The following is a 27,897-nucleotide window of genomic DNA, read 5'->3' on the forward strand; positions in this document are numbered from 1 at the left end:
CCCCCCTGATGAGTTGCTCCAGCAGCACCTTGTCCAGGTCTCGGTACCCACAGTCTTTGGAGGCTTTCCGCAGGGCGGCCATGTAGTCGCCGATTGATTCGCCCTCTAGCTGTCGGCGCTCTCCAAATTCAAAACGCCGCACATATTTGGATGGCGTTGGCGCGAAATGGTTTTTTAGCAGGGTTTGCAGAGTTTGCCACGATACCGATTGTACCGGCGTTGGCTCTGCCAGGGCTTCCGCGATGTCGATGACCTCGGGACCGCAGTGGCTCAAGAAGTATGCCCTTTTGCGGTTGTCTGGAACTCCTTGCAGTTCGTTGGCTTCTAGAAAGCTTTCGAAACGGGTCATGTACGTTCCCCATTTCTCTCTAGCTGGGTCAAACGGCGCGGGCGGAGTGTAACTGGCCATCTCCGCGTTTCTGCCCTGTGTTTGCTGGGTTCGGTTCTTCCGTGCTTCAGCTCGGTTCTGGTGCTCCTTAGCCTCGAGATCCCACCTTCGTCGCCAGTGTTAAGTTCGGGAAGTAACGAGGCTGGAGACCAGGGTAGTGACAACAGCTCTTTAATATAGGGTGAACCCAGCAACCTGGCTGGGGAAAAACATCCCTTTATATACTGTTTAACCGGCGGCTTCAACCAATCAGCAACGTGCTTGTTTCCCGCCCAAATATTTAAAGATACATAACAATTTTCAGCCCTAGGAATGAGGCAATTGGACATGACTGAACAGAAGAAAAACATGGGTTTCCTATACAAACATAATGGGGTGCAGAGAAGAGAAGAGAAGAGAAGAGAAGAGAAGAGAAGAGAAGAGAAGAGAAGAGAAGAGAAGAGAAGAGAAGAGAAGAGAAGAGAAAGGGAGGGAGGGGGGAGGGGGAGAGAAAGGGAGAGAGATCATTTTAATTGCATGTGTAATTTTTTAAAAAAATAGAAGACAAACATTTCCCACTTGTCTGTATGATAAAATCACTTAGTTTTTATGACATCAGATGCTATGCTTTTTCAGCTTCTCTGAGATATAGATATATATAAGTCTTGTGTTCACCATATTTATTTATTTGCTTATTCAAACTTGTTATCAGTACCCACTCCAATGAACTCTGGGCAGCATAGCACAGTGAGCATCTTGTTTTATAGCATTCTTAAAAATTGTATTCTTGAAAGGGTTTTTTTTTCCTGTGCCTACTTGTCACGTTGGAGGAAGTATCCTCAATGACTGAATCAATTCTCCCTAGGAGTGAGTATCTCCAATGTTACTATGTTTGAATCACAATCTAGCTGTCTTCTCTTGAAATAATGTCTTGCATAATGATCTCAATTGTTCTATTGTATGTAGGCCAAAGCCCTGCCTTGTAAGATGGGGGCAGAGGGAGCTATATAAACCTGATCAATAAATAAAGAAGGCTAAATACATATGAGCTGAACTGGTCAATATTAATTAATGAACAAGGTCATTCAAAATTAAATAGAAGTGACATTCACCTCAAACTTATCAAGTTGTTAATGATTTGTTATACAGCTACTTGCTTGCTCCTTCAAATTTTATATGTTATGAATCCTTTGATAGCATGGTATATCTTCATTGTGTAAGGCCCAACAGTAGAGGTAAAGAACCTATGCAATAATTACAAAAAACTACAACTCCCAATATCCTTGATTTTTGACCATGCTTCCCCAGGTCAGACGACCACAGGAGTTCTGTCACTCTCCTACGGCATAAATAATGGTAAATAAATATTCCATCAGAGATGGAACACTAGGGTAAATCAGGGGATAGAAGCAAGGGTGGAAAACAATAACATTTTAATAAGATCTTTCCCTTCTGCCCTGAGCTCTAAAGCTTTAATACTAAACACCCCACCCTCTCCCTCAGTTTTAGACTGAGCATATTAACATTCAGAGCTAATATCTAAATTCTCAGGTGCCTTCAGATGTAGAACACGTGAATATTACATTTGCAACCTTCATATTAGGAAAAGATCTCAAGGAAATTAGACTTCTGGCATCTCAAAGGTTTTCTCTACTCCCCCTCACACACACATACGCACAAACAAACAAACAAATTCTGGCCTGAGGTACTGCCTTCCATGACTTCATTCCCAATTTAGCCACTGAACTTGTATTTTAAATTATTATAAGTGGATGGCCACATAAAATAATGAAAATGTAAAACATTTAAAACATACTGTAAATCACTTATTGGCAGGTTTAATTCTGAAGTATGATGTCTACATTCAGCCTCTTTTGAATTCTCAAATTAAAACCCAGAAGACCTCATGCTGGCACAGAAAAAAGTAAGTTAAACATGTAATGTTTCTGCAGACAAGTTGCAGGTTCAAAGTCCAAAAACCAATTTGGCTCACTGCTCAATCATTTTTAAATGCCTGCTTTTTTTCTTCCATTTTTTTGTTTCTGAAAAGCAATATATTGAAGCAGCTGATCCTTTTGAATGTTTATTTAAAGCTAATATGATTATAGATTTTTATGAACCTAAAAAAGGAACTACATTCTGCTTTGTGAATCAACATTCTCTTACCAGTGTTTGATACTCATATAATCTTTATAATGAATAATGACTGTTTGACTGTTACAAGTGTACAAAAGCCTGGGAATGCATCCACCTTTTAGAGAAATATCCAGCAGATATTTTTTTTTTACTTCTCCTGCCATAACGTTATTGAGATCTTACGCTATTCACTGACTCTGCTAGTCACAGCAGATATTCAGGTTTATATATGTTTAATTCCTCCAAAGGCAACATATATAATTTTAAATTGAATTATTGATGCCCTATATGGATGGATGCTAAATTAAGATTCCAGAAGTATGTTCAGTTCTCTGGGAATACTGAATGCAGTAGGTTTTACTTCACAATTTTAGTGAGTTGAGCTAAGGCTAGATTACTTTCCTCTGAGCCTGAGAGGAGAGTGAGCACAACAGTGTCAGTTCCTAACAGTGAGGACAATTAACCAGTGGAAAAGCTTGCTGTCAGAAGTTGTGGGTACTTCATCATTGGAAGTTTTTAAGAAGAGGCTGGACAATTGTTTGAAATGATTTAGGGTCTCCTGCTTGAGCAGGGCCCTGGAAATGAAGATCTCCAAGGTCCTTTGCAGCCCTATTCTTACTGATTGATTGATTGATTGAGTATGGTGGCAAAACCACACAATCACTGCAAAAGACACCAAAGCACTAGGTCTAGTTTTCCATTTCTAACCTCTTCTCTTTTGCCAAGATGTAAAGTTCCCTGAGAAAAGGACCACAAGTATTTAGCATTTATGATTTGTTTAATTGATTATAGCTACATGTTTCAGTTTTATAAATATAACACCATGGGTAGCCTGGAGTGAAACAATCATAACAATATCAAACCAGACCAAAAATCACACACACACAACACATTAACCCTAGGCCTCAGGCCAAATCCAGGTCTAAACAACTTTTTGGAACCCTTGTATGTATCTCTGAGGGGATGCTACTCCATAGGACAGGAGTCTTAACAGAAAAGGCACATTTCCATGGCTATGTAAGATGACAGAGCTTAATAGAAGGGACGTGGAACTCACCCATTCTACCAGAATGTATTAGGCAGGCAGAAACATTTGGAGATACAATGTCCCTCAAGTATCCAAGCTCTGCCATTAAGAAATTTATGGGTAACAACCACTACCTTGAATTGCTCTGGAAGCCAACTGGCAATCAACACAGTTCACATTGCAACAGTGACACCTGAGAAATACCATTTTTTCTTGCATTGCTGCATGTTGTAGTATGTAATATTTATTAATTGAAAAATTGATTATTCTTACTAATAATTTTCCAAAAAAATGTTAATGTAAGAATTTGAATGCTCTCGGAGAGAGAATAATGAAAGACCACAGATATTTCCTGTATTTGCAGTGAAAACAAGGATTTAGCCTTGGTTACTACAACTCATCTGTGCTCAGTAAAAAAAGCAGATTTTGCACACATGTTCAGACATAAACATCACAAACCAGAAACTATTATAAAAGAAGGAAGACTTAATGACTGAGACATTTGAACATGGGTAGCAATTCCAAACAGTCCAAAGAGTGCAAAGATTTAAGCATTCAAAATCAGCATGCATATCTACTTTTTGAGCAATATAACATATTTCACATTTCAAGAAGGAGCAGTAAAGGATAAGGAAATAAGGGATGGATAGACAGATGGGAATTTTATTGAGGCCTTGGTGCTCATGGATAGTTTAATGTCTCTATAGGAGTTTATCTGAGGAGTTCCTTCCACACGCTGGAGCTGATTCTTCTTTTAGCTGAGCACTGTTCCCTGGAGAGTGGATTTAATCAACAAACTTTCAGATTTCCTCGGATCAGCATTTTATTCTGCACTTGGTACTCCTGGAAACATCTCTCTCCCTCCCTCCCTCCTACAGTTTCCTATATATATATTCCTGTGCTACCTAACCTGGAATAGAAAAATCTGGATGAGCACTAGATGACAGCAGATTGCATGTTTCTGTAAGCCTTTGCTACCATCTAGTGGTTATCTGGATTTCTGCAGACCAGTTCTGGTAGATGTAATTCTTCCTGGTTTTTTTTTTTCCTTGTTTTTTTCTTTTCAGCCAGGTAATTTGGAAATTAGTATAGTATAATCTTTCTGAGTCATAAAAAGGGACTGAATTTGTTCCTCAAAGAACAGTACAATTTGTTCTTTGGATTCTTCAACTAAAACTGATTTATGATTTTTAATATTTACCTACACACATATGGTTGCTTTACATTATTTAGCCACTTCTTTACTTTTTTTTATCTTTTCTTTATCTTTTGTGTAGGAAGTCAAGGTGCTTTTCCCTCCTATTTTCCCCAGCACAATCCTGTAAGAAGACTTGAGTGAAAGGTAGTGACTAGGCCAAAGTTGCTCAGTGACCATCTGTGGCAGAGAGTGCAGAAGAATTTTTTCTCTCCATGTTTTTAGTATGACAGAGCACTTTATAACCACATCACCAATATGCCACATTATACATTAATGTGTGTGTGTGTCTGTGTGTGTACATGTTTGTGTGTGTGTGTATTCAAATTATGACTTCTTCATAATAATAAATCGCTTAATCTAGAACACAAATGGGTCACAAGATAACTGAAGCATTTGGCTTTTTTGAAGAAAGGAGTAATTTTTTAATGTTTAGATTAACAACTTAAATATTAATTTGGCTGAAGATTTTATAGTAACAATTTGACTAATATATTAGCCCAAGCATTTTTTTTATCGAAATACTTATTGCCTGGTAATGGTATTTCACTGGTCAACCTCATCATTCTAAAAAAGATGTTGAATTTGTTGGCTTGAAGACTATTCTATATTTACTTTCTTCCTTCACTAAAGACTTTTATGCCCGAAGTGCCTTCACTGAAGTCATTCCATGATGCCTTTGGTCATGCATGAATTATTCTTGCACAATAGCTTTTCATCCAGAGTTCTACCATAATACAAGATTGCCTTCATTATATTTTGCTTCTTCGACAATTATACAGAGCTGTATCATAGGTGGCAAAGGTTACAAATTTCCTAAATCTCTTTGCTGCCACCTATTTGTGGTCTGGGTTTTTGCAGCCTATATATGATTACCCTAGAAGATAGCAGTCCTGATTGCCCTGTGAGATATCATATGCAAGTCAGTTGGCTTTCTTGTACATTTCAATGATTTTCAGAGTCGTGGGCTTCTTTTGGCTATGTAACTTAAGTAGGAGGATAATGATTTTTCTCCACCTTGGATGAGCAAGTGGTACTATGGGATTATTGTTATGCTCAGTGAGGTTCCCCATAGCTGTCCGCAGATTCTAACATGTACATGTTCATCTAAATAGAGTTTATCCTGTTCAGGAAAGCTTTCTACTCTTCCTCTCCTTCCAAAAAAGCAAATATATAATCTCTGGATACTTACAGATCCAGAATTGCCATTGGAAATTCAAGTTTCATCTATTTAGGCCATCGACTCAGCTAACAAAGTTGATAACCAGTCATGACACTGAGACAGACCTGAAACAAAGGGACAAGAAAGAAACCCCTATCTTTCAAGACTTCCAGTTTTAAGGAGGCTTGTTGGTCAGGAGAGGTCACTGACTGAATTGATGTTTTAAGAACAAAAAGATGAATAGATCTGCCTTTGTTGCTTTTGACACCTTAGGATAAAGATACAAAAATGTGCAAACTTTGAGTCTAGAGACAAAAACAAAAAGTAGGAAGACAGGAAGGAAATGTTTGTAAGAGCTAAAAGCAACTAAGAACTAAAATTACCAATTCTTGCTAAGAGGGCTATACAGAATAATAGGGGCAAAAGGTCATCATTTTTTGCCATAAATTTCATTTGTTTGGCTCAAAAGGGAGGAAAATCCCCTTGGGTAAAAGAAAAAACCCTCTGATGACTTTTTGATTTAATAGGCTAATAATTAAAGACAGGTAGGTTGATAATTAAAGATATATAAGCTGATAAGAAATTCCATTTGACTATATAAAATTAGAGTAGTAAATTAGCTGTTTCAGCAAACCCTCTTAAAATAGAAGAGAAATAATGTCTGGAATTCAGTACTGCATGCTTTTTATGTATCTTAATGTTTGAATGATATGTTTAATGCATCTGTTTTATATATTTCTTATCTTTACAATATTTTATTAATAACATAAAATCAGATACTTCAAAATGAAGGATAGGTTACACTTTTCCTGTGTAGAGGGTTTATTTGGAAACTTATTGTCCTTACCCAGCAAATCTTAGGATATCAAACTCATATATATTTTTGGGTAGGATTTAAAATTACTTGGGAAAGGAGAAAGAAAAACAATGCCTCACTAAAAATCCATTAGCATCTTGCACAAACAATACCCCAATCAAAGCTAATCAGTTTGACTAGCTCATATTTCATATGACTTGAAATCTTTCAATAGATAGATAGATAGATAGATAGATAGATAGATAGATAGATATCACATACATATATGAAATATTTTTCATTTTAGATAGATAGATAGATAGATAGATAGATAGATAGATAGATAGATAGATAGATAGATATAGATATAAAATGAAAAATATTTCGTATGACTTGAAATCTTGAATTTAGAAAACTTAGAACTCCACCGCCTTCGACAGGACCTGTGTTTAACTCATAGAATCTGTGGCCTCTTCTCAAAATCCCCAAACCTTTAACCAAAAACTCTCTACTATTGACCTCACTCCATTCCTAAGAAGTCTATAAGGAGCGTGCATAAGAGCACAAAAGTGCCTATTGTTCCTGTCCTATTGTTTCTTTTCATTATATCCAATTAATATAGTTATCACATACTTATGCTCATATATATGCTTATATATTATATAGTTATTTTCATGCTTATGCTTATATATACTGTTGTGACAAATAAAATAAATAAATAAAAAATAAAATAAATATAAGTAGCCAGCAAACTCCAGTCCTCCAAGTACCGATGATGTCACCTAGCCTAGGAATGAAAGGTCTGCAGGAAGAGAAGAAAGCTGAAACACCAAATACCCAACAAAAGTGAAACCTGCATTAAATAATTAAGCAGTTTCTGATAATCTTAACAACAACAACAACAACAACGAGTTGGAAGGGACCTTGGATGTCTTCTAGTCCAACCCCCTGCCCAGGCAGGAAAACCTACACCACTTCAGACAAATGGTTAACCAACATCTTCTTAAAAATTTCCAGTCTTGGAGCATTCACAACTTCTGCAGACAAGTTGTTCCACTTATTAATTGTTTTAACTGTCAGGAAATTTCTCCTTAGTTCTAAGTTGCTTCTCTCCTTGATTAGTTTCCACCCATTGCTTCTTGTTCTACCCTCAGGTGCTTTGGAGAATAGGTGACTCCCTCTTCTTTGTGGCAACCTCTGAGATATTGGAACACAGCTATCATGTCTCCCCTGGTCCTTCTTTTCATTAAACTAGACATACCCAGTTCCTGCAACCATTCTTCATGTTTTAGCTTCGAGTCCCCTAATCATCTTTGTTGCTCTTCTCTGCACTCTTTCTAGAGTTTGTTGCTCTTCTCTGCACTCTTTTTTACATCGTGGTATATCTTTACATCATTCATTGGGTATACAGTGGTTGTGAGCAATGAAAAATCGTTTGGTTTTTTTCCCAGTCCAGCCCTTAGTTAGTTAACCAATCTTCTTTTTAAAGATAACACCTCAGTCTTCTTTCCTAAAGTAACATAGCTTTCTTTTCTTGGCAGGTAAGAAAATCAGGATAAAAAATGTTGGACCCATTAGCAATAGTTTTCCATGCCAATATGAGAATTTAGTTAGTCATTATTTAGAATTGGTATTTTTGAATTGTCTGTCTGTATATCTTGGAACAGTTATGAAATGGTTTTTCTTTGCTTTTATTTTGTTGCCATAATAGCTGGGTTGAACAATAAAGTTCTCATAATTGAAACCAGTAGTTTTGTCCTTGACTCACTTTTGCTAAACTGAACACAGTTCGGCCAGGGAAACCAGAGGCGTATATTGAGGCTTAAAGAGAAAACTTTATGCACTGATTAGAGCTCATCACTTGATTCTTTGTATGCAATTCACCAAAATAGTTCTCCAAATGACAGAACTACTACACAAATGAATGCAAATATACGTGTCCCAGGGTAATGTTGCAAGATCCAATATGGGTTGGTCACCGGGACCAGAGCTTCTGTCTTCCAAGCTTTTGGACTTGCACTGGAGCCCATCCTCAGGGAACCTCTCTCCGTTGGAATGTATGCTTTGAGCTACTATAATTTGTTATAATAGCATTTTCCTTTCTTCATCAAAACATTTCTAACCAGTTTGTAGTCTGAGTCAATAAAATAGTTTAATTGGTAGAGCATTGGTTTATCAGAAAGCTGGATTAGGGAACAAAGATAATGTTAGACAATTTGATCAAAATCATTAAGAAGACCATCGTGTTTCTTTATCAAAAAAACAGAGAGTCTGGTCGTGAAGATATTAGCAAATTCATTAGAAATACTTCAGACAGCTTCTGGGCATTTCCAAATTTAGGCGTTTGGCTGCCTCATCCAACTAGTGGCCTTCCTTTCTAATATTTTCTTCTTCTGCAAAAGCTAACTCTAACAACCATTGGTTATGTAGAGCTCTGAAACCACATGTTTATTTTCTCCAGCTATAAAAAGTTTATAAGGGGAGCTGGTATTCTTATGGAGCACTGTACAGTGATTTGCTACTACATTCCACTCTTAAAACAGAAAGAGCTCTGTGTTTCTTACCAGAGGGAAATCCTTGTGATTTGACTGTCAAGCAGCCAAGACACCTCCTAAAATATATTGCTGATTTTGCTATTTAACAAACTCTATGAAAGGGAGAGAACTTTACATATTTGAAGAATGGATCTGGCTAGTTCCAGGATCAAGAACACAACATTAAAAGTAAACTCTCTCTCTCTCTCTCCTTTTTAATTAGACAGTGTTCAATATTAGAAAGGAAAAAATCGTGTCCAGTGGTGGGATTCAAGTAATTTAACAACCGGTTCTCTGCCCTAATGATTTCTTCCAACAACCAGTTTGCCAAATTGCTCAGCAAGTTAACAACCGGTTCTCCCGAAGTGGTGCGAACTGGCTGAATCCCACCACTGATCGTGTCCCCAAATACCTTACATCTATGTGTTAACAAAAATTAGGAGACCTCTGATTCATTTCAGTTAAATTGTATTTATTATCTTTGAGGGACTTAAGTTAATACATTTTTTTCAAACATATTTATACAAATATACATACATATTTTTATGATAAAATAACTTTGGGAGTTATGCAATTTTTTTTCAATACATTTTATTTTTAATTTATCCAAAATTTCTAATATTTGTTTGGTGGTGAGATATCTTTTATTTAAATACTTGAAGCGATTAAAATCATTAAGTCTGCATAAAATGGACCCTCTTCATTATGTTTCTCTGTTTCAGATAGAGTAGAACCATAATTTGATGTACCTGTGTTTCAGTGTTGCCATTTACGGTATTGCCATTTTTTTTTAGAATAAAAATTTTATTTTTCCACAACAAAAAAAGGAAAAAAATCATTCACATCAAACAATTTCAATATGCTGAAGGGGTGTTCACATATCTTCTTGTGCAATCTCAAAATACATATCTCTTCGTAAATATATCTTCTTTTCTAACATATTTTCCCATCTAACCAATTATAAAATAAATCCCATATTTTGTAATATTGCTTATCATCTTGGTCTCTAATTTCAAATGTCAGTTTACTCATCTCTGCACATTCCATCATCTTCCTAATTATTTCATCTTGCAAAGGTAATTTCTCATTTTTCCAATTTTTAGCAAACACAATCCTAGCTGCTGTAATAATATTCATAATCAAGTATTTTACATCTCTAGTATATATATATATCTCAGGAATAATTCCCAACAGAAAGACTTCTGGTTTAAAGTCTATGTGTCTTTTAATCATTTTCTCCAACCATGTGTGTATCTTAGTCCAATATTTTTTCGCTTCAACGCATGTCCACCACATATGGTAATATGATCCAGGTGTCTGATGACACTTCCAACATTTTTTGGATTCATCCTTAAACATTCTTGCCATTCTTACTGCTGTTAATAAAAGCCTATCTGTATCTTCTCTTTAATGAACATGTTAAAGATTTCCAGTTGCAATGTTTGCTTAATCTTATCAATATGTTATCTCTATTAAGAAAAAAAAATTTGTACTATATTACAATACCACCATAAATGTATTAAGGTTCCCTTTTCTGTACATCCTTTCCAAACTTCAGAAAATCTTCAATACAATCAGGATGAAGAGCTATTTGTTGAATACTTGAAGATGCCTTTCTTGTATTTTTGCTGATAGTTTGGCTTTCTTCCTTCAACCTGAAGCACAGACTCCATTGTGGTCCCTAAATCTCATGTTATCTTCATGACATTTAGTATCTACATACTTTGTTGTATAATCTGTACAGATTAGATAATCTGGCTAATATACTCAAATTTTAGAACTTTACATAATTCAGAATACAAGGCAAATTGAAAATCAAATAAAAATTGAAATGAAAATATTTATTTTTATTAGTTGTATTTCTATTTTTATTATTTTTACAAAAGACTCAAGGCTGTAAACATATCCACACTTCTTCCTATTTTTCCCTCAATCACAAACCTGTGAGGTGGGTTAGGCTGAGAGGTAGTGATTGGTCCAAGGTCACGCAGCTGTTTTTCAAGCCTAAGGCAGGATTAGAATTCACAGTCTTCTGGTTTCTAACCTGGTATCTTAACCATTAGACGAAACAGGCTCTTGTACTTATTGAGAAAATAGTTCCAAAGACCTGAAGCACAACCAAAGCCTCTTTTGTAGCAGAACTCCTCATTGTAGGAAAGTTACTATAAATAATTTCCACTTTGGTTTCCACCCAGCACATTCCCAGTCAACCTCTACATCCACTCAGTCCAACTATCAAAAATATAGTGTCACATTTCTTTATTAAACATAAGTCAATATTAAAAATAGTTAAGAGATGGGGGGGGAGAAAAGAACAGAAACAACAAAAGAGAAAAAAGGCAGGGAAATACAGGGAAAAATAGATGAACCGCAGGGAAGAATTTACACTACAGTATTGATGTTTATCTCTCAAAAGGCCCAGAATTTTCCAGAGTCAGGGAAGCAATATTGTGGATAATTAGGCAATGCATGTGATGATCTGCTTTGATATGGAATTAGATAGGTTTCAAGAGAAGGAAAACCACATACTGAGATGCGGAGGCCTCAAGGAGTGCCCTAAAACCACATGCCCTGAGATGCGGAGGCCTCAAGGAGTACAGTACATCACTTCCTTCTCTTCATTCAAGGAGCTTGTCTCTTTTTCTTTTTCCCCCTTTTCACTATTTGCATAGCTTTTTATGTGGCATCTTTCTTCCAAAATCAAGAGAGTGAACGTGGTTGCATAGATCTATATCCTTCATGCTGTCCTCTGATTGTTGTGATTATGGATGATATGATCCGACCATGATCCCTCCCCAGCTTTCTCCAGCATAGCTTCTTTTACATGTGCTAAGACACAGAATCTCTCATAATAAGATCACATGTTCCCCTGATGGTCTCTTCCTTGGGCAGCAAAGCCTACTTTTTTCAGTTCATGCATGATGCACCTCAAATAACAAAGGTTCTGTTTTGTGATTTGCAATGCTGGTGGAAGTAGATCATTTTCCTTGGAAGTAGATCATTTTCCTATTCACCCTCCTTCCCTATTAAATCTGGAATTCTTTAGTAGATTTCATAAGATACTTTGTCAAAGAGAAGCATTAGTCAGTTGCAGAATCCTCCCTTTTTTTTCACGTATATATTTATTATGTTTTATCAAAAAGAATAAAATACACACACGAACAAAAAAAAGAAAAAAACATGCATCCAACAGTAACAACAAAAAAAGAAAAAAGTGTACATATAAGAAAAAAGGGGAAAACTGACTCAAACATCCAGCATTAAACTTATTAAAATATCCACCCTGGGTGGATGTTGAAAAGAAAAATAATAATAATAAAACCCTGATAAATTCTCCTCCCTTTACATAATGAGTCTATAAATAGTTATAAACTTTCTCATCCTCATTTAAGAATAAAAATATATTATATAAACAAATATTTTAGATGAGGAGGTATATATATATATATGTTTTCTGAGGTTTTCACGGGTGTTTGTATATAGGTCTTTGGTTGTTCGGGTTTTCTCCCGTGTAAAATTGGAAGTGTCTTGGCGACGTTTCGACGAAGTCTCATTCGTCATCTTCAGACTTCAGGCTAATCAGAGAAGCCATTGAGATAGAAAAACGCCCACACAGCATGAACAAACGAGATGACACCTCCCGCCTACCAGCCATTTGGAAACCCGCCCTTATTGACAAACGAGTCCCTAACACGAGGAATGACACCAGACCCACACTCACGAGGTCCTCACAGGATGTCACCACCGCACATCCACCCAGAAAGCAGATCCAAATCCACACTGATCATGAAGCACGACCAAGGACCAGAAGCCAGACCGCAGCTGCAACATTAGCCATTTCAAACCCCTCCAATCCATACATGCAGCAGACTGACACCCACTATGAAGATGTAGCACGACCACAAAGCCAAACAACAGCTATGCAGCTCACCAGCTCAAATCCCCCTGCAACACAGACTAAACTGAGCACAAACAAGCCCCCACCAACACAGGACACACCCCCAGCCAATCAGAGCACAAACCCCCCCCCCATCCAATCAGAGCACAGCCAAGCTCCCACCCAATCAGTTCAAACCCCCACTAGCAGTTAAAAGGAAGAAACAGCTGCGATCACACCAGCATGTACTGAAAACACAAATGGGGAATTAGTAACTGATTCCTACTTTTTCTCTCTGGGAATATGACAGGTAAGAGATGTTGGGTTACTTTGGATGGCTGAAATGGATGCAAGGGACCTTTTATTTTAATTGAAGACAGAGAACCAAAACTGTCATTTGCCATTAACCAAGCCTTCCAGGCCTAACTAGTTATGTCTATGATAGAAATTTCTTCCAGTTTTTTAGGATATGATGAGTCAAAATGTTGTTGGCAAAATTGTATAATCCTACGTATGACATTCTTTCAACACAATGATAATTCAGAGAATGTTAATCACAATTTTAAACCACTACTAAGAAGTGCACCTTTCTGCATATCGTAGCTTTTCAATCAAGGGAGAAGCAAATGTGTCAAACATTTCTAAGGTAACTAAACTTCTTTTACAGTGGGAGGATTCAATAACAACTTCTAACCCATGAAAATTCAGTAATTATCCACTTAGCAATTGCTACTTTCTCTCTCTTGAAAACTGATCATCTAGAAGGCTGCATCTCCTAATTCAGCATGAATATATTAATGGCAAACTCTGGGTATGTAGAACAGGCTGTAGCCCAACTTTACTAAATGTGTTAAAAAAAATAATACCCACACTGGATTGTTTGACTTGAAGCATAAACATGTGCTTAAGGAAGAGAAGTTTGACAGCTCAGGGACTTAATCTTTTTATTAGCAGCCTTCAGTGTCCATTAAGCTGTCTCCCTGGATTTCCTTTTGTGCCATACTAGAAGCAACTCTTGTAAAAAAATAAATAGGCATATGTAGAAATTTATATTCTTTATATGAAAAATGCTTTAGGTAGCTAGCTTTGGGATTGTTTTCTCATGCAGCAGAGAATCATCTCTAACTCCTAGGCAATTGCTAAGTGATTTGTTCCTGTATCAGTTATGCTTTGCTCAATTCATAGGACAACTCAAAGCTCAAAAATAGCTTCCTATATAATTGCAGAATGGTCTTTGAAAATAAAGTGCTAAAAAAGCTGTGGAGTGACATTGCAGCGTAAGTGGAAGCACTCACAAAAAAGTGGATGGAATTTTTGCTTTTGAATGCAATGTGTTACAAACCATATCACATACTATCAGTTCAGATAGCATACACATGAATGAATCTTGCTAATGTAAATAAAGTATTATCTGAGGGGGTCATACTGTATTCCTTAGTGAAATAATATGAAAAGCAAATCTTGCTAATTTGAAGATACATTTGCAAACTCTTAAGATTGCATATTGTACTGTATCTGGAATAGAAATATATTCAAGTATTTTCTATGGATAAATATAATTTGGATATGTAGATGCTTGAACTATTTATAATCAAGAACTCAGGCACTCTTGAGTTCTCAGTGCAGTTCTGATGCTCATAGCCAACATCCCCAGTTTATTTTTCAAAGAGAAAGAAGAGGCTAGTAGAAAGGCAGGGAAGTGTCTGCAGAATATCTCCCTTAGAAGTACATTACTGGGGTGAAGCAGAATCTCAAAGGCCTAATCATACTATCTAAAGAAAAATATCAGTCTTTGTGATGAAAGAATAGGCACCATCTTCTGAAGTTTGGCTCCATAAGCCCATCATGTCATTCTTCTTTAAAAATGAAATTACCATTGTTAGGTTTAAATGGCATTTCAAGATCAGCACGATCAGAAGTGACTTCCCTGATCAAGGTATCTTGCACCCTTAATGTCAGTGGATATTAGTTTACATGTTACTTCTGAGTGCATAAGTGTCTTTCTCATCAACCTTCCACTGAGAAAGTGATGGGAGGTGAGACCTTTGGACATACAGAAAGTGCAGGTACTTCAATCTCAGTGCTTGTCACACTTCTTCTCCTTCAACTGAACTCCTCCAGTGTTTCTGGAAATTACTATGAGCTCCTGGAAAAAAAGTAGATTATAAATGTACGGATATCAATATTGTAAATATTTGCTATTTTGCAGTGACACTGGCAGAAACCATTCTTGCGGCTCTTGTGGCAATTATGGCTGTGATGTGGTCTATATAGCTACCATTTTTAACATACATCTTGTGTGTACATATACAATACTTTTATATGTTTGCAAGGCAGCTCATAATGAAACCTTAACTATAGATTTTAAACATCTAACATTTAAAGCGTATGGTTACAATTGGGGCTAAAACATATTTCTATGTCATTTTGATGCCCACCATGGGACATTCATACCAGAAAAATACTTAATGAAGATCAGTGTATAAATATGTCAAGTAGGTTCTTGTTTTTAACTGAAGTGCATAATTTAGGCATAACTACCTCACACGGAGCCAAGTAAACTAGAGAAAGGGAAACCAGGGAGTCTCAGAGGCTGGTGCAATTGAAGTAAATCCCAAAGTCGAAACTCCAACTGGGATTTTTAAAAAAAAAAAAAAAAGTTAAAATGTGACTGATTAACTGACAATAATCCTTTTAGCAATATATTTTGTTCTACTGTAAAGGCCAAGCTTTCTTTTAATAGAAGAAAAACAAATGAACTTATTTAGGTCAGCCCTCAAAACAGATTGTCAAAAAGTATGACAGTTAAACGTTTTGACTTGCAGAGTGGATATTATTTTAAAGAGAGACATTGTATTCTATTTAGAATCCAGAAATAGCCTCTGTTTGTCTCTGTGCCATTACTTAGCCTCAGAGAGCAGAGGCTACTGTCAGACTAGAAGACGAATTCCCATGGTGCAAAAGTGAGCCGAGCAAGAACTTTTTCCAGAAGCATTTTGATAAGTGTTGCTTGAGGATCAAGGCTTGCGCCTAGCCTTGTTTACAGATACCTTAATTACATGTAAACCATGGGATCCTCCCCTCCTGTTGCACTATGAAGAAAAAAGGGTGGATAGCTTCAGACATCCATTTGTCAAGTGGTGGTAGGTTACAAATTGTGCGTAAGGTCATTTACAGAGGACAAAAAACTCAGTAGCAAAAACACTCGGATGTCTCCTCACTATATGGTCGGACAGGAGATTAGTGACTCTCCAGCATGACTTACCAGCAGTGAGTTCATACAGCATTACTAGAGCAGAGATGCAATCTGTACTCCATGCTGCAATTAGGGAAGAAATAGATAGTGGTGTTTAAATTAGGCCAAGCAGTGGGTGTCAACTCATCTGCTCCAAGAGAGAACTGAAGTTGGCTGGACCATTTAAAAAGAGTAGCCTCTGACAGACTGGAGTTCGGAAGGTCTGTTTCCCATTTCTTTGACTGCAGTGGCACTGCTGGCTTTTTCACGAAAAGAAGCCTACCCAGGCATGACTCATAGGACATCCGCATTAGATTTTCTATAGTATTTAATTTTCCACAAAGGCAGCTGCAACTAAAGCAACATTAAATATAGGCTTGGTAATACTTTTGACATACGTAGGCTGTCATGAAAAATTAATGGAAAACGAAAGGGGAAAAACCACATGAGGGAGGCAGCTGACTTTCTGAAATAGGTCTGTAAAGGACTTGTGGTTTACATCCCCAGGGTTAGAAAGAGCATTTTAAAGTCGCATAGGTATTCTCAGTTTAGGAGTAGAGGCTTGCCCTAGGAATCCAATCCTAGCCAATCCTTTAAATATTGACATATTAAATATTAAATATTCTAATGGAGGCGAAGTTTTTGTGCCTCATGGATCAACATTCAGGACAACTCTCATTTTTCTGGCTTGACTTGGTCCTGAGAGCAAAGTCATCATCCACATTCTATCATGGCAGTCTAGTGACTTTCAAATTCTGGGTGTTAAAATCTCTGTACCCCTAAAGGATGCCAGGTCAGGGAAGACTGCCAGATTCATTGATACAGATATATAAATTATTCATGTTCAACTTACCATGACTATTATGAGAATATCAGAAATATGCTTAAATCACTAATGGGATCCAAATATGCTTGGATTTAGTTGAATCATCCATACAATATTTCTTAAGAACCTGATGCCTACTACTATTTTTATCACAAACCATTTTAACATATGGTATTTCAAGACACTCTCCAACCTAGAAGTCTTCTTAACAATTATTTTATTGCCTACCGATTTTGTTGACCTCAGCAGGTTTGAGGCATCATGATTTTTATGAAGAACTTAATATTGCATCTCAGATTCCATGCCATTGCAGAGCATATGGCACAAGTTATTAATTCTTCCAAAATACACGGTTCAGAGATTTTCCTGTATCTCCTCTTTCAGAACTCCATTTCAGCTGCCACGAGAAAGTCTCCTTTCCAGTTAATACTGCCTATTCTTTTCTAATGGAAGATGTGCAACCCAGATGGAACTTCCCCTTCTGACACCCATCAGAGTAGCAATAGGAAAAACAAAATAATCACACAAAGGCAATCAGCACATGCACAGAGAGCTATTAAACATTTGAGAAGGGTTTAAGACTCAGGATTGGGGTAGAATAGGCTCATTTTGCTCTAGACACTTTGCCTTTATGCGTTTTCCTATTTTAATGAAAATAGTTTGAGACTGAATCATAACCAGAACTGTACAGGGTATTTTTTAAAAATGATTCTATTCTGAATTTTTAAATCAACATAAATTGATATATATAGGCATACATTTTATACTGTATAATGCAATCACATTGGTTAAGATCCGGAATGTAGTTGCAATAATAGTTTGAAAAAATGAGATTATTATATCCCACATTAGAAAGTAGAATTCTTTGCAAAGTACCACTTATTAAGCATCTCAGATGATTTGGCGGCAAGATTCTGGCCCCAACCAGTGGCAGTCCTTCAGAAATTGTTAGCAGGGTAGAATCATGTTAAGTTCTTTTCCTTAAATCTCTTCTATCCTTTTGCAATAATAAATTCATTGCTAATAACATACATGGAAAGAAAGATTGCTTAAATACTGGAAAATCAAATTTATGATGGCATCTTAGAGCAGTAATTCCCAGTGTGTTCCAACAAATTAGGTAATGTAAGACTCCAAGAAACTCCCCCCTTCCCCTCTCAACAGGCCTATTATTACAGTTCTGTCTCCTTCCAGTCTTTTTCAGTCTTATGATCAGTAAATCTGCTGCCTTTGGGCATCAAGAATAAATGAGAAGGACCAGAAGCTCAAAAACCACAGTGTGCACTAGTCACTACCACAGCAACATATGAAGTTCAGTGAGCAGGAGCAAGCCAAAATACATGTGTGGAGGTATCCCATTTGAGATGGGGGGTGGGAAATCTTAGCCTATTTCACATGCACATTCCCCACTCCCCAAAAGGAAATTCCTTCAGAAAGATTCAGAGCTTCCTTCCTAATGCAAATCATGTGAGTGGGATAGTGATTAGAAATATGGGAGGGGGACATTTTTATAGAGTATCTTGTTAGACAACAGAAGGAGAAAAAATGTTAGTCTGAGTTCAGTTGATTTATACCCAAGTTTACTGTACAATCTGACAGATGTCTAATCATGAGTCTCACTGAATTCCAAGGGACTTGCCTCCAGATGATAGGGTACAAAAGTGCAGCATTAGTCATGCAAATTTAATAGTTTATTCAACTGAAGAATCAATTGAATCAGATGAAGAGCAAGAAACTACGAGTTAGTTACATTCATATTGTCCTTCTAAAAAGTATTCTAAATACTATTTGTTGCAAAATGCAACATATTTAGGTCACCCTTGTTTCTTACATTACATTACATTCTTACATTTTTACTTTTGTAAAAAGCCCTGCTAAAGCACTTGAGAAAGGCTAACATCCTGAACATTTCCAGAAATAGTCTTGATGACAGTTTTGACTAAGAAGTAAATAGGAAGACAGTGCAAGTTTGGGCTATAAGAAGAATGAAGAGATAGGCTTTATTTACTAAATGTGTCAAAGTAAAAACAGGTAGTACAGAAAATTCAATTTTATTTATATATAAACTGAAAGGGAATATAGTGATGTATAGCATAAATCAAAGTCTAAGAATTATGAGTGAATTTTTTCTTTCACTATAATAAAATCATGATTTTGTAGACTAAATGGGAGGAAAAAGTATCTATTAAAGACAAATGTCTATTAAATCAGACAGTATGGAATGTATAGACATTTTATGGCCTGAAACATTTTATTGAAGTCAATGCATGTCATTTTTTACAGGGCCAAAGATTTTAGTAAATGTAGCCAATAATACAATCAGGATAATCTAATGAAGGTAAGTAGGGAGAAATTCTGAATTGATAAAATAAATAAATAACACCTTTTCTTCTTATACAAGCCAACATCGCTTTAACTATCTGCCATTTGAAAACCGAGTATGTATAAAATATTGGAATCCATTCTCAATTAACTGCAAGAATTATAAGAAATTACTTGAAAACGATTCACTATTCTACTTGTCCAAATCATTGCAGCAGAAGCTCTTAACAAGTATAACTCCTTGATTTCAGACTCAGGCCTGACAACAAATCATTAAATGAAGCATAGAATAAATTTGTAAATATCATATGGTCATGTAAATAGTTCATGACAGCTTGGACAGTTTTGGGGTAACTAAGTTAAAAGATCTTGGGATACGTTTCTTCCTCTCTTTGTAGAACTAAAATAAGAGACACTGTGACAAGAAATGTCCTTCTTTGGGGATGGAGATCAATGGAAATGGAATCATGGGTTAGTTATTCTTGAAAATGGGCTGGCTAGATGTTGCATACTCATGCTACTTCAATGAAAGGAAATGTTGCCACTCCTTCTGTAATATAAGTTTTTTCTAAAGACAGACCTTTGTATTCTGGTCATATCTTCAGGTTTAGAATGATGTTATGAATGTTAGTAGTTACCAGGCTTTCAATTATTATTCTTTTATTACATCAATAAAATAGAGTTCTAGTATTTCTTGCTGTGTGTTTCCTGATCTGGTTTACATTGATTGATAGTACCACCCATGATACAATGACATGTCTTTTCTAATGGAGGCAACAGACAACCTGGAACCAGTTGCTAGAGTACATGAGAAGAGCATGTCTTTTGTGTTCTGCTTGTGGATTTCCTAGGGGAACTGGGGTACAGAATGCTTTCGACCTGAATCAGCAAAGATCTTGTATTCTCAATTCTGACTTTAACTCATTTTCCGTAACATTGAAGTGAAGTATGGAACCGCAGCTGGCCGTTGGAGCCAGTTTAATGTCAGCATTCCAAATGACTCTAAAGTTTGAGGTGTTACTTAGTGATATAAAGTTGCATAATAAACTTGGAAAAAAGGTAGAAGAAAGGACATGAACAGCCTGTCCATATGAAAACAATAATCATGTAATATTTATTGGCTGGCAGTTAAATGCTTCAAACATTCTGAATAGTAAAATGTTAGGAAAAAGTAGACTTCCTGATATAAAGACTAAAAATGTTTTTGGTTTCTCAAGCAGAAAAAAAAAGCAGTGATATTTTATGATAAGCAAAAAAATATTAATGAAATAAATTTCTAACTTAAAGTAGTATAGAACCCCCAGAGGGCACAATAGACTTGCCTTTGGGAGTCTGAAGGAAGCTCATGGTAGCCAAATACACAATCTGTGTATAATAAAAAGTAAGGAAGTCTCAACTATAATTTCAGCAAGCACTGAGGCATTTCTTCAACATCTAGGTTTGGCAATATTTTCCCCAATATACAACAACTATAAATATATTAAATGTTGCCCTCCCAGCACAAACCAGGACATTGTTTAACGTTATTTGATCTCTTGGTTTTTCTAATGATTGTATTACATTTTCTTTCAAAGTGCACATTTCAATTTTTTATAGCTCTTTAATATCAGAAGAGTCTTGAATCTTCATAAAAAGGGCAGGAATCATCATACTTTGGATAACCTTCAAATAATAATTTTATATACATCATTTGAGTCTAGCAAGTTTAGGCCAACATTTCAAATCGTGCACTTATCCTGTTAAAAAAGAAAAGAACAAGTTTTCTAAAACTAAAAGTGATGCTTGAGTTGGAATTTATATATTACTATTAAAGATTGGATATGGATAATATTAACCTTTGGAGAAATGCATGTCAAAATTCTCTGCAGGCATTCTCTTCCAATTAAATATAGAAGCAAGGAATAAGAAAACTATTACAATACATGACTGTAACAGTTCATAGATCAGTATCAATATCAATATCAATAATATCAATTATTCCAGCAATAAGAAACCTGAATGAACTGGATTTCATTTTTCAGAAAGGTTTTCACAATCTTTATCACACGATTGGTTCAATCCTAGATATGTGAGATAACTGGTAAAGCGTTGAATAAAAGTGTTATAGTGTTGAATCTCAACAATAATTTTAAAAGATGCTTATGTCTATATCATAAATCCAGTATATATTACATCACATCCCTCTTTGTTTCTTGATTGACTAATAATTCAAAAAGTTGCAATGAAATTTTAAATTACAAATAAAATTAAGCCAAATTTTGAACATATTTTAGGAGTTTTTATTAATGCAAATTGCTCCCTAAAACTGAGCGGTCTAGAGCAGCAATAGCTGGGGAATGCATGTGTTTGTGTGTGTGCACACTACAATCTGCACACTGATGTGTTACTTAACTATAAAATGGTCATGAAGTAGAGAGGGGCAGAATCCCACCATCTGCAACATCACTTCCTTTGGGCACAAGGATGTCAAAATTGCAGATGATCAAGTATCATGTCTTGGAGAAACTTCATCATTGTAAGGTAATACGAGTTTGGCAAACTACTTATCAGTCATCCCACAAAATGTCCCTTATTTTTTGATTTCTGATGATTTCCATGCATTTCTATCTAGGTTTTTTTTATACAAACATATAGAAGTGGTTTGTCATCCCAGTTTAGCCTCCTGAGATTTCATAGTGGTCTTCCATTCAAGTTCTTACAGCCATCTCAGGATCCAGTGTTTTCATCTGAAGATGCGTTTTGCTGTTGCAATGTATATCCTTTCATGCAAGGCCACAACACCATAAGAGGCAAAGTTCCTTTACATCAGTTCCTTACAAAGTTTTGCAAGGACTCACTAGGGTAAGTCCATTTGGCTTTTCAAGAAGAGTGAAGATTGACCTGGTGTTGCCTCCTATACTTCAATATTAAATTTATGTTAATCTTCAGCTTTGGAAAATGATTTTACACAAATTGAACTAACCTGTTTGCAAAGGCCAAGTAGCTAAATTTTCAGACACACATGTTAATGTGCATTGACGAGTTCATGAGAGCAGTTTCATGGAGCATTCAGACATCAGTTATCTTTTAGTCATCAGCCCATGTTCTACATCAATTTTACACTTTGTTTCCCTTAATGAAAACAATCTATTTAGTTTATGTAGTGAATCAAATGGACTCCATTTTTTATTTTTAAATTCATACTGAAATGAATGCATGTATGTAAGAAAAAATGATAATTTTTATAATTTTACAAATTATTATTTTAATAAATAATAATTTAAATAAAATATATAATTTAGTAAAGGAGTTACTTTTTTCCTAGGCTATGCAGAACCCTGAAAACAGTACAGCCACTTTAATGATCAGCAGAGATACTGAAAGTAGGTTCCAAGGGATCTTCAGATAGTTTACCTCTACTATATTTTCTGCACGAGAGAGGAAAAGTATTTGAAATGCTTGGAGCCAAGAAACCATCTCATGTTTAGGAAAAAAACATCATCTAGTCTCTGAATAAATGATACTCTGCATGCTCACATTTATTCACTATAAGGTCTTTAAAGAAGTACACAATTTCTAGAAATTTTTTCCCTCTATAAGTAGTCCTAGTAACAAATATGTAATAAGTATAGTACAGAATCCATGCTTTCTCCATTAGTTCATATGACTCCGAGCCCTGAAGTATGAACATTTCAATATCTACAATCTTCTGCCTTTTAAAGTGTTGTTTGTATTGCCACCACATTAATGTCTAATGAAAGTTTATATATCTAATTCTGGTCCTCTTGTGATATATGAAATATATGGAATTTTAAAAAGTGTCATTATTTTAAGGGACAATTTAAGTTATAATAGATATGTAGCCTTTTTCTGGTTTTAAAGGCCATCTGGCCTTACTTAAGCCACAAAATATACATTCCATTTCTCCAGGATAGTTTAGCTGCATAAAGTTGGCTTATTGCCCTCTGGAAGAGTCATTGATTAAATGCATCCCATCACATTTTCCTAGCTATGTTGCTATTCTGTACAGATGTACCATTGCAATCTTAAAAGCCCAACCTGATTCCTAACCTTAAAACAAATGAAAAAGATTCACTTGGCCAATAAAATGTAATAGAATAGCCTTCAATGTTGAAGTTATACCTATGACAAATGCCGCTATCTATTTATCCTCAAATTATCTCTGGAAGTGTTTATGTACTATGAAACATTTTGCATGAGCTAGACAGGAAGCTATAAAATATTTTATGAGAACGGCACATGGCTGATGGCAGAGTTTTAATGCAAACGTGGTCCCTTCTAAATCTGAAACCTGACAGAAAGGAATTCTTTCCACAATAATCCTGCTTTGACCAAAGCCCCCCAAATCTAGAGAGACTTCTTCCAATGGACCTCCTGAGAATGTGAAGGAACATCACATTTGGCTGTTACGTATGGAAAAGAAAAACTCACTCTTTTGTGGTCCAAGGAGGGAAGTAAGAAATTATTCTTCAGACAATTAAAAGAATAGAACTTTAATTTCTATTCAAATCCTTAAAGTTGAAAGGCAACTTCTAACACATGAGAGAAGTTTTGAGGAAATAATATTCATATATTTAGACAGGCTTGTTTTCCATGGACTTCCCCTCTTAATCTACATGTAATGATTGCAATCTTGAGTCTCCCCTATATGGGTTATGATATATTGTAATAAATTTCTGTAAATAATTGTTCTTACCACCCGCTTGTGTTACTGAGACATGGTTGAACAGGGAATTGTCCCTTTAAGGATTCACCTATTCAGATTACTGAACTGTCCCCTGACTGACTACTCTTGGGAAGCACCATCATCATCTGATGAAGTTTAGGGACAGGTGAAGTTGTTTGAGAAGATCATTTGCTGCTGTTGCCACCACCACCTCCTGTAGCATATGAATAGAGGTCTCCCTGCCTTATGGAAAGGGATAGTATGGGGAACTCTGTGCTCAGTTCACCATTGGAGACTTTCTCTTTAAATATGGGATTCTGGTATTTAGTTTGGCCTCTGTAATTTTGTTCTGAAGTTGCTTTTAATTCGGTAATTGTATTTTAATGGTGGATTGTATTTATATCTGTTTGTTTATTTTGAATCCTTCTTTCAGTATGTCCTTTTTGGAGAGGAAAATCCAAATCCAAATATTTATGTAAATATAAATAATATAAGAATATTCAAAATTAAGGAGGAACAGAAATAATATGAAGTAAGAATAAAGGGAATGAGAAAATATAGGAACTATACTATATTCAGTCATTCTGGGAATAAATCTAGACTGATCCAAGAAAATGAGACAAAATGTAGCTTGTTTTCCTTACAATTTTTTCGTTTTGGCTTATAATTCTTGCTTTTTGGAGAAGAGAAAGGTTATTATATGGGTTTATTGAACAAACTAGATTTTATAAATAATTGCCTGTCAGACTGTTCAAGACAGACAAATATACAGCAGACCAACAAAAACATGATCTGTCATATTTCTAAGAGAAATATATGTTGATTTTTCATTCTCTGGGGTTGTAAGTGTACCAAGTAAGAAATAAATGGCAGTGCTTTTTCTGCTTATGCATTTTTTAAAAACAAAGATACATCTAGAGAAAGAATTTTTATTCCAGTATTCTTGGCCTAAAATGTTTTCTTTTTGCATATATGCCTGCAGATCGAAACCAAATACAATAAATGCTGGTGTCCTTTAAAAAGTCTGGATGTTTACAGCAAGCATATAATTTTCCATCATTATGGATGCCAAGAAAAATAAGAAATCATGATAAAAAGAAAGGTTTAATCATATATTTCAGCAAGCACAGACAGAACATCAGCAATGGGTTTTCTTCTTTACTGTATACACTATTTTTAGTTCTTTAACATCAGATCAATTCCAGAAAAATGACATGCAAAAATGTTTTTAAAGTATAATTATGCCACTATGGAAAGCATAATACTGAATATATCAATTGCAATAATTCAGTAAAGTAACCACATCTAAACATTGACTTCTAAAGAGATTGATCCATATAAGGCTGGTTATGGTGAATGTCCAGTATTTGGACTGTTTAAGTCCTTGGCTCTTATGATTAGCTCTATAGCAGCAACTTTTGGCAATGAGTCCGTCCTGCAGGGTTTAATGAAAACATTACATGAGATCCCATTCAGAAATGATGGCCACATTCAGACCTCATCATAGAATTGTGAAAGCTTTCCTAAAGTTTTAATAAAAAATGAAAATGAGTATAGTCTTGTGTAGATCTTGGACAAAAACAGAACACTGAAATTAGTTTGCAACTGAAAGGAATCCTTCCTGGATTGAGTAACATACCAATCGTGGAAAAGACAAGGCATTAGGTGCTTCAAGAAAAAGAAAGGGATGCTGAAGAGTCATTTCTTTCAAAAAAAAATCAGATAAATGGATTCACAAAGCACTGGAAGCCTAAAAAAAGCATATAAGCCAATAATCTTGATGCAGTGGCAAAATGCTGTTTCCATGTTTTCATTCCGTAAAAAAAAATCAGGATTACAATTTACTATCATGCTTATTTTAACAGAAAAAACGCTTCCCATATAATTATTGTGAGAAAGGCATTTGCATTGCGAGAATACAAATATATTTTTCTGTGTAGAAATGGGCTTTCAATTAATATCCCAAAGAATTATTCCTGCCTTTAGCTTTTTGCATGATTCACTAAACGACTGTGTTTTTTTTCTGAGTGAAAGAGCCTCATTCTTGAACTACACAGAATAGGATTTCTCCATAGTAGGCAATTATGCTCTGTCTCTGCAAAGTGACTGACTGAAAATGAGGCAAACAGAATAACAGAGTTGGAAGGAACCTTGGAGGTCTTCTAGTCCAACCCCTTGCTAAGGCAGGAAACCCTATACCACTTCAGACAAATGGTTATCCAATCTCTTCTTTAAAACTTCCAGTATTGGAGCAAGAGAGGTGGTGGCGTAGTGATTAGAATGCAGTAGTGCAGTCTATTCTGCTGACTGCCAGCTGGCAGCAGTTTGGCAATTAAATTCTTGCCAGCTCAAGGTTGACTCAGCCTTCAATCTTTCTGAGGTGAGTAAAATGAGGACCCAAGGGGGAATATGGACTCTGAAACTGCTTAGAAAGGGCTGTAAAGCACTGTGAAGCGGTATATAAATTTAAGTCCTATTGCTATTCCCAACTTTTGGAGGCAAGTTGTTCCACTGATTAACTGTCCTAACTATCAGAAAATTTCTCCTTAGTTCTAGGTTGCTTCTCTCCTTGAGTGGTTTCCATCCATTCCTTCCTGTCCTGCCTTCAGATGCTTTTCATATCTGGTGCACAGATGGGCTGGAAATGCTTACCTTTGCATGGCATCACTTGCTGGTACAATTGTTAGCACCCGTAGAAGACTCTCATAGCATATAGTTTTGGAATTGCTATTTTTCAAAAATCCAGTTTGGAAGACCAATATTGTATAGCATAGTTTAGTTGAACTCTAATGTTATATAACTATATTTAGATTGATTGTTAAAATAACACTATTTTCTGTTTCACAGTTCCTGGTCAGTCTATCAGTTTCCAAATTACACAAAATAACAATTGGCTTTTTAGATTTCTAAAAATCAACATTTCTCTAATTATTTTCCTGGTAAGAAAAAACAAATAAGGCAATTAGCAGTTTGATGTAAATACATCACAGCTTCTTTTAACTTTCTTATAAAAGTGATGAGTTGAAATTAACAGAAAGGCCACTGGAGTTTGTTCTTGAGGAGTGATACTGTAATAATTTTGAGGAGGAGGGTAAACTTCAGAATTTACCATAACACACCAAACATCCTGCCATTAATTAGCTAAATGTTACATTTAGAAATCAGGAGTAATGACTGAGGGGGTAGGAAAAGAGAGACAGAAGCAGCCAGTTGATAGTCACAACAAACCAGCCCACTCACAAGTATACTTGCAAATGCCGAATTGGCTTGGGGAAAAAAAAATCACCTTAATATAACACTGTCTTTCCTGTTGCTGTAGGCACATCCATATTAGCAAGCCAGAAAAGTCATCCCATTTCTGCGGTAGGCGCTCTGTCAAAGAAAGAAAATCTGCAATGAATTATCACATCAACTTAAACAAGGAAAAATAGGCAGAGAGCAGAGCAAGACTTTCTTCCTGTTTGTAGACTATTCTGGCTGCAATCTAATAGCAAACTTAATCTTAACATTTCTGGTGGGGAAGCATTAAGCAACCACTTTTTCTATTAAAAGCTCAGTGTGGTTAGAAGTGGTTAGTGATTCTATTTCAGGACATGTGCAAAATTATGACATCCTATTTTGTTAATTACCTAATACATAAACAATTGGTGGTCAAAACTACTATTACTTCAACTGTTTCATTTTTTTAATAAATATATCCTAAATCTCATCACCATTGAAAAAATTCACTTCTGCCTTACCTATAATAAATAAA

The 27,897-nt window shown here is 35.8% G+C and overlaps 1 protein-coding gene across 6 annotated transcripts in view; it reads right to left on the bottom strand.

Annotated features, from left to right (window-relative positions):
- Nucleotides 1-13,339: 13,339 nt before the first annotated feature.
- The window catches only part of SUPT3H (SPT3 homolog, SAGA and STAGA complex component), a 291,243-nt gene continuing 276,685 nt past the window's right edge, over nucleotides 13,340-27,897 (bottom strand). For 5 of the 6 annotated variants that reach the window (XM_058183548.1, XM_058183522.1, XM_058183503.1 and 2 more), the window contains 2 exons: nucleotides 27,430-27,515; nucleotides 25,229-25,578 (listed from right to left, as the gene is read on the bottom strand). In XM_058183548.1, coding sequence (XP_058039531.1) covers nucleotides 27,474-27,515 — 42 coding nt within the window. In that variant the 3' untranslated portion in view covers nucleotides 25,229-25,578; nucleotides 27,430-27,473. Of the gene's footprint in view, nucleotides 15,241-25,228; nucleotides 25,579-27,429; nucleotides 27,516-27,897 lie in introns of those variants that run through there. The other variant, XM_058183513.1, reaches the window with a different exon arrangement.

Source organism: Ahaetulla prasina, chromosome 1 (assembly GCF_028640845.1).
Source record: "Ahaetulla prasina isolate Xishuangbanna chromosome 1, ASM2864084v1, whole genome shotgun sequence".
In the NCBI taxonomy this organism is placed as follows: Eukaryota; Metazoa; Chordata; class Lepidosauria; order Squamata; family Colubridae; genus Ahaetulla; species Ahaetulla prasina.